We start from the raw sequence: 7581 nt of genomic DNA, 5'->3' as shown, positions 1-7581 counted from the left end.
CGCCATGGAAGCGGGGGGCTTGGAGTGGCTGCTAGTCCCTATGCAGCAGCTGGTGTCGTGGGGTGCTGCGGGGGCCATGGTGTTCGGCGGCGTGGTGCCCTACATTCCCCAGTACAGAGACATCCGCCGGACACAGAACGCGGAGGGGTTTTCCACCTACGTCTGCCTGGTGTTACTGGTGGCAAACATTTTGCGGATACTCTTCTGGTAAGTTGGTTCCTTCTCTGTGTGTGCCTGCCCAGTTCTAAACGTTCTTTACCGCCTTGCTGGTTGTTGAGCTTTGATTTGGAATATTTGAGGAAATAATGCGTTTAACGTACTTTCCGCCTCTCCTGAAGATCAAAATACTGTCTTTCCATAAGCGGGTGAATCTGCATTGAGTGAAATGAACTGGACTCAGGAGCGCTGTCCGTTACCCTTCCCCGGTCTGATTTTCAGTGCTCAGATGTCCTAAAATGCAACTTTTTAACTCGTTGGTAAAGAGGTTTATTGAATTCAGATCTCTTTTCTTGCTGACTGTATTTCCTGCTTCTCTCACCTCTCTAGCTCTGTTCTCAGAGCGAAGGCCCGGGTCAGGTGCACTTACTGTAGCATCTAGTTGGTGTTAACGTCACTGGGACACCTGCCATATGTTCTTGCATTTTCCCGGGATGCCAGCTGGCTTCAGAGGGGTTCACTTCTAGGGTTCCATGCACAACTATAGATGAAAATATTAATTCTTTGATAAGCGGGCAAAAAGTGGTCTTTCAAAGTGAATGATTTTTGTTTTCAACATCACTTCCAATATTTAAAAGTGAGTTTGTTTCCATGTTTAGCTCTTGTGCTGTTGGCCCAAGAAAATGTTACTAGGATGTGATTTCCGTGAATGAATTTTATTAACTTACGTTCCACGTTACTAATTGTAATATAGATGCCACAACACTGGGAAGGTATTTGAGAAACCGAAGATAAATTAGTCTTGGAAATTATTGCAACTAAGAACAGTTATTCTAAGAATATTTTGACTACAAAATACTGCTATGTGGTCCACAAAGAACTGATAGGTAATAGGCTACATCCTTTTGTTGATTTCCAGTTTCTTTTTAAGGCTCCTCTGACTGTTTAAGGAACTTCCTGGATTATTCCACAGCAAAATGCAACATGTAAGTGCTGTGCTGGAGTAGAGAAAATAGGGGATCCTTTCTTGGGAGCACATCTGGCAGTCAAACTGATGAGATGTTACTAGATCAGAGCTACTTGTTGCATTGGACCTGTGTTTTCTTGGGGAGAAGTACATGGAGCAGCCGTTGGAGAAGGCACAGGACAGAAAGAGAAACTGACAGGGGGAGAAGGGAAAAGCCCAAGTTGACAGCTTGAGAAAGAAAAATTGTCTAATTTTTTTGTTTCAGTGGAGGTAGTTGAAATATACAAATGATTTTCACCTGAGCAGAGGTGCTGACAGTTTCTAGGTGGCCCAGGCGAGTGCATCTGTTAAATGGGATTTGGACTATGGAAGAACTGAAAGATCTTTAATTTGAATTGATTCTACCTATATCTAGTTAAGACATGTGCAGAAGAATAAAAGCTATGAGTAGTGAAAAGCTGTAATTTATGTCTATGTTGATTTGTCAACACTTCAAAAGAGAGTGCAGTTTTATTGATAAGATTATATGATTTTTTTTACTGTATTTAAGCCACAAAATAGTACGGCTCCCTGACACATACTAACTCTGTGTAGGCTCTGGTCGTTTTGGAGCTTGGTGAGGGCACAGAATGGCTTCACACAGTAGGTGCACAGGTGTGTCTGGCTACAGGGGGAGTGCAAAGCTTGCTGCTGGCTTGTGATACAGTCACTTCTGTGGGGAAATGTTCCAAGCATGAGCCTGCAGAAACCTTTCTGTCTGTACTTATAATGAATCGTCTCTTTCTAGTCCCGTTGAACTAAAAGACATAAATGAAGACTTTCATAAAGATAATTCACTGTTCCCTGAGAGACACTATTTTGCATATCTAATCTTATAAAGATTAGGCATCCATGGCAGTTCATTATAAACACCTGTAAGTTGTGAAAGCAGCACTGAGGGTGGATATGGATGATTAAAGGAAGATAGCAGAGAAAGAGCCTCTGGTTTCGTGAACATGTTTAAAATGCACCCATAGAACAGCCTGACAATTCAGTTTTTGCATTAATTGTTTAATGTCACCTATGGCTGATGTATTTTCTGGGATACAGGACTCTAGATAATGTGACATAAACAACAGAATTATTTTAATTGTAATATTTATTGGAAGGAATTACAAGGATTTGTTTTTTTTTTTTTTAAATTTATTAAATAATTTGATCCATTCTGGTGCCAGAACAGAACTGTTCCTACAAGGAATTTTGCTTTGTGCTGATAAGATTACTTCTCCTTCCCTTAGCAAACCAATGCAGACCTAAATCCAAGTCTCTCTTCTGAAAACTTTACTGACTTACAGCTCCTGTTTTCAACTGGTTTTAGTTTGTTGTTTTTACTTAATTGTTTCAATTGTTGTTACTTCATTACCTCTGGCTTTTGAGCATATGATTTGTGCCAGATTCATCCCTCCTGACTTCCCCTCCATCCTGATCCTAAAATAAGTACTTGAAGTGGTAGGCCTTAAAAACTTTTGATTCTAATGGTGTTGCTTTTCAGGCCTTAATTATTTCTTAGGATGGTTCGTGGGTTTTTTTTGGTTTAACTTCGAAGATGTTTCTGTAATTTGTTTCTGTTGTTCCTTCAGATTTTCCCTGAATTTCATCTATTCTTGAATTTGAGGCTCAGAGTGAAGTGTTACGTTTTTCAGATGAATAGGCAATAGGAACAGACAATTCCTGCCTTTTATGGTGTGTTTCCTCTTTATTTTCACTCTTGAGCTGGTCTTTCTGTATCTCTGTCATCCATAAAAGACCCAGTCCCACCTTTCCCCCATGGCTCTACTATACTTTGTTCACCTTAGCTGTAGGGACAAATCCCTCATCTCCTATTTGTGACTTGGAGATTCCACATGTTCTTAGAATGGTACTTAGTTATCTCGGGGGTGGGGGGGTGTTGTGGTTTTTTTTTTTAATGTTTAGTTTTACAGTGGGTGAAGTTTGACCTTTTGTCTCTCCTCCAAATAGAGAATTTACTTCCTAATCCTCTTGGCATGTCTGATGTGTCAATAGAGTTGCAGCTGGTGTATTGCACTGTGACAGTAGCCAATGAACAAAGTACTGCTGAGATCAAGGATAAAAATCCTGTTTCCAGTTACCTGTTTTCACAATTTCTCTTCCACCAATTAGACTGTCTCCAGTGGTAAGCCATCTGTTAAAGTCAAGAGGACTCAGTGCAATGCCTCTCCTCCTTGTTTCCCTCCCACCTAATCCCTTAGTTTCAGGGTGTGCTCAAAGAACTTCTGTTTGCTAGTGATGACAGTAACCCATTATTCATTAAGTAATTTTTTTTCATGCTTCTCTGTTTCACAGTGTCTCCAAATGTCATCTTCAAAGAGACATTTCTGCTTTCACTTACGTGTCTCTGGCCTTGCTTTGTTCCAACAATGAGTTGTATGCCAGAACTTTCATGGAAAAGCAGCGAGAGGGCTGGACTTAAAGAATGAAAACTGCATGTAGATAGCAGTGGGCATGATTCCACTTTGTTTCTGCACACATGGCTTTTGTTTAGGAAAATGAAAGGTAGAAGCTTGACCATGCGGACTTGCGGTTCAGTGTGTTGACTGTATGTGAAGTCTTTTTCTTTGGGCCTTTTAAAGAGGATTCTGAGAAAAAAAAAAAAAATTGAATAGTAAGCAGTCTGTGCTCACAGCATCACACAATGGGATATCTGTTTATTAGTGTGAAAAGTAGATTTTGTACTGTGGCTAGACTTGATATCAAGTTACCTTTATTTTTATTAATAATGTTATAATTTTATGTAACACTTGAACGTTTATTTTGGGGTGCTAATTAGTGGCTGGTCATGATTTATGATTGGTAGCAGTTGCTCCTTTGTTTTAGTCCTCCTGCTATTGTCAGTACTGCTTCTCCAGTCTGTCTTCTCCAGACCCCATAGGTCATTGTCTCTTGCTTTCCACTCAGTTCAGCTTCAGGACTGGTCAGCCTGGAGAAGGTTTGCACTTGTGGGTAAAGAGGAAGAAACAGTACAAACTCAATGTGTTTGTAATTCTAGTATTTACGAAGATGTATGGCATGCTCCAGAAAAATTTGATACCAATTTTTTCTCCTCTGAATTTTTAATAAAACATTTCATTACCGATTTTGTTAGATAATGTCTTATTGTACTTGCTAGGGTTAGCACTGATTTCTTGTTCAAGACTGGTTAAAATATCCAAGGGATACTTCAAGTCTTATGCTTGAGCTTTGAGATGGTTAATCATCTGGTTAAGCTGCCCAAGGCTGTTTTGAAATTGTGGGCCAGCTTCAGAACAGACAATGGCACTTGAACTCAGATGTGACCAAGATGGACGTATCTTCTTGGTTTGTGTGGCCTGCAATCTATCAGCTGACTAGCTTTGCATTGTCATGATCAAGAACAGGAACAAGAAGGCGGGTGAGAGTTGTGTAATCAGTTGGGGGTGGAGAATGTAGAAGAACTTACTTGTGAGTTTCTCCCTCTCTTCCGCCTCTCTCTCTTTTCCCTTTCTTTTTTTAAAACAGAGCTTATGGTGAGATAAGTTATGGTTTCTTTTAATATTAAAATCAGAATAAATAGCTAGAGGAAAGGGAACTGAAGATTTCTTAGAAGTCAGCAGTAGGCATTTTTATTTGTATCTTGAGTAAGTTCAGCCAAATGTACTTGTGCTCCCTGCTATTTCCAGAGGTTTTTGGACTTTTTTCCAGTTTTGCAGTCCATAAAATGTTTTATGTAATAGTATAGTATGGTTTGTATATTTTCCTGGAAGACAATTCTTTCCGAGGGTTTTGAGATGCAATTATGTGGGCCAGTGGCCTAAACGTCATACAGTAACACTGTAGAAATCCAAACAACAGAAAGTAAAACTGTCCAATTTAGAAGTTGTTTTCACAAAATGGTTGCCTTAAACTGTGGAAACAAGTTCTGACAGTCAGAGAAAAGATGAAAACTATGGAGTGTGCTATTTTTAAGCAGAAGTAACCCTCTACCCATTCCATATCAGTTCACCTGAAACAAAGTGCTTTCTGAAACATCAGTAGAACGTCAGTAGAACTAGGAGCTTTCTGTGATGGAGCCAGTGGAATAAGCTCCATGTTATGAGTAGAGGTTTACTGAGGCAAGTATGCAGCTGGAGGTCGTTTATAGGAAAATGTTGGACTTGATGTTGTCTGGGGTAGATTCCTACATATTTATTTATATTGCTGTAATGCCTACAGTGCTACTTGTGGATCAGGTCCCTGCTGTCAGGTGTTGCTTTGGCTTTGGATAGTGGGCCAGTGGTGTCTGTAGGACTTGCTGTGGGAAGGAGAAACTTTTGCTTTTAAGACTTACGCTACTAAAATGATTCTTGCCAGGTTTTACCATGTGGGCAAGGTGGGATGATGCTATAAACCAAGCTGGCAGAGTGACTACAACTTTGAAAGATTGCATTACATATGGCCTGCAGGTGGAATCTTGCTGAGATATTGAGAGCAAAAGTGTTATGTAATTCCTCCTTCTTTTTATAAATATCAGAGAGTGAGGATAAAATGCACTGCTCTTCTGTACAAAAAGTAAAGGCAACATAGGATTTTGTATGTCCAAGTGACAAGCTTGGATTGGGTGCTCCATAAAATCCTGGAAGCTTGTGTGTCAAGGAGAAACACATGTCAAGACATCCTGTTGTAAAACTAGTTTGTTTCTTGTTTTTCCTGCTGATTAAATTCCGTAGTTGTATGGGCTGTCTTTCAAGGCAGCTGCCATGCTGCTACCCTGGCTGTCTGTCATGGCCCTGATGGTGTGTGCAGCATCCCGCATGCTTTCCATGTTGCCTAGAATCTGTAACTTTCCAAAGAGCTGGAAGAGTGAGGTCTGTACTAACTTTGGTGGTCTCCACTCTTGCGGTGGGTGGAAGTGCCTCACTGAGCTGAGGTGGTGCCGTGTTAGGCCTGCCTGTGTCGGGGCAGAGATGGGGCCCAGCCTGGGGCAGCAGCCAGCCAGTGGAAGCTGAAACAGCATCCCAGAGCATTGCAGGAAGCAGTGTGGTCAGGGTGATGGTGATCTGATTGCACCAACAGCAGTCAGTTTCTTTTCAGAAATGTCTTAGGAAAAGAGATAAGCAAACCTTTTGTGTTTGGGCTTCTTTCATACAATTGGCATTTGCTGTTTTGAGTAGGCCCAGGGCTGGAATAGCAGGATTATTGCAACAGAATTGAGTTGTACTGATGGAATTACATAGTTTTTTCAACGATCAGTTAGTCTCTGCTCTGGCTCGAATGTTCACTTCTCTTGTTTTCATCACTCTGAAAATGCATTAATCTGTTTCCAGCTGTTGAAATACCAATAAAATGTAAGCCCCTTCCCTCCTCTATTTGCACATTTGACTAGTACAGGAAATAACAGTTACTTTGTTTTTACAGTATTGAGTAAACAGTGAAAAACTCTTTGTGTGTCTGTAGTCTGACATAGGAAGTTTGAGTTCCCTGAATACTGCAAATGATATTCTTTTATGTCACATAATGTTGTAGTGGGGTGAAAATGCAGAATGATGGTGGTGAGCTGCTTATCCCCAGGACTTCAAAGTTGTTCTTTTCCGCAAGCCTGATTTAGTATCCTAAGGCTCTTCGTCTTTCTCTCATAATCTATTTTAATGTTCCTTTCCTCCTGGCTCCTGTTTAGGCAAAGATGGGAATAACACCTGTGAGGCAGACAGTAACAGAACATGGAGCAGCATGCTTTCCCTGCAGGGCTTGCATCTTGCAGTGTGCCTAGCTCCAGCTGGCTTGAGGAATCCTAAACTGGATTAGTGTTACAGAATCATAGAATCACAGAATTGTCTAAGTTGGAAAAGACCTTGAAGATCATCCAGTCCAACTATTAACCTGACACTGACAGTTCCCAACTACACCACATCCCTCAGTGCTATGCCGACCTGACTCCTAAACACCTCCAGAGATGGGGACTCCACCACCTCCCTGGGCAGCCCATTCAAACGCCTAACAACCCCTTCTGGAAAGAAATGCTTCCTAATATCTAGTGTAAACCTTCCCTGGCGCAACTTGAGGCCATTACCTCTTGTCCTATTGCTTATTACTTTGTTAAAGAGACTCATCCCCAGCTGTCTGCAACCTCCTTTCAGGTAGCTGTAGAGGGCGATGAGGTCTCCCCTCAGCCTCCTCTTCTCCAGACTACACACCCCCGGTTCCCTCAGCCACTCCCCGTATGACCTGTGCTCCAGACCCTGCACCAGCTCCGTTGCCCTTCTCTGGACACGCTCAAGTCATTCAATGTCCTTTTTGTAGGGAGGGGCCCAAAACTGAACACAGGAATCGAGGTGTGGCCTCACCAGTGCCGAGTACAGGGGTCAGATCCCTTCCCTGTCCCTGCTGGCCACGCTATTGCTGACACAACCCAGGATGCCATTGGCCTTCTTGGCCCCCTGGGCACACTGCTGGCTCCTGTTCAGCCG

At 41.9% G+C, this 7581-nt stretch overlaps 1 protein-coding gene across 4 annotated transcripts in view; it reads left to right on the top strand.

The window, feature by feature from the left end:
- Positions 1-4: 4 nt before the first annotated feature.
- PQLC1 (PQ loop repeat containing 1) overlaps positions 5-7581 on the top strand; it is a 68131-nt gene continuing 60554 nt past the window's right edge. For all 4 annotated transcript variants that reach the window (XM_026842497.1, XM_026842496.1, XM_026842494.1 and 1 more), the window contains exon 1: positions 5-207. In XM_026842497.1, coding sequence (XP_026698298.1) covers positions 5-207 — 203 coding nt within the window. The remainder of the gene's footprint in view (positions 208-7581) is intronic.

This window comes from Athene cunicularia (assembly GCF_003259725.1).
Source record: "Athene cunicularia isolate RWA chromosome 2 unlocalized genomic scaffold, athCun1 chr2_part1, whole genome shotgun sequence".
In the NCBI taxonomy this organism is placed as follows: Eukaryota; Metazoa; Chordata; class Aves; order Strigiformes; family Strigidae; genus Athene; species Athene cunicularia.
This window is presented reverse-complemented; position numbering and strand designations above follow the sequence as displayed.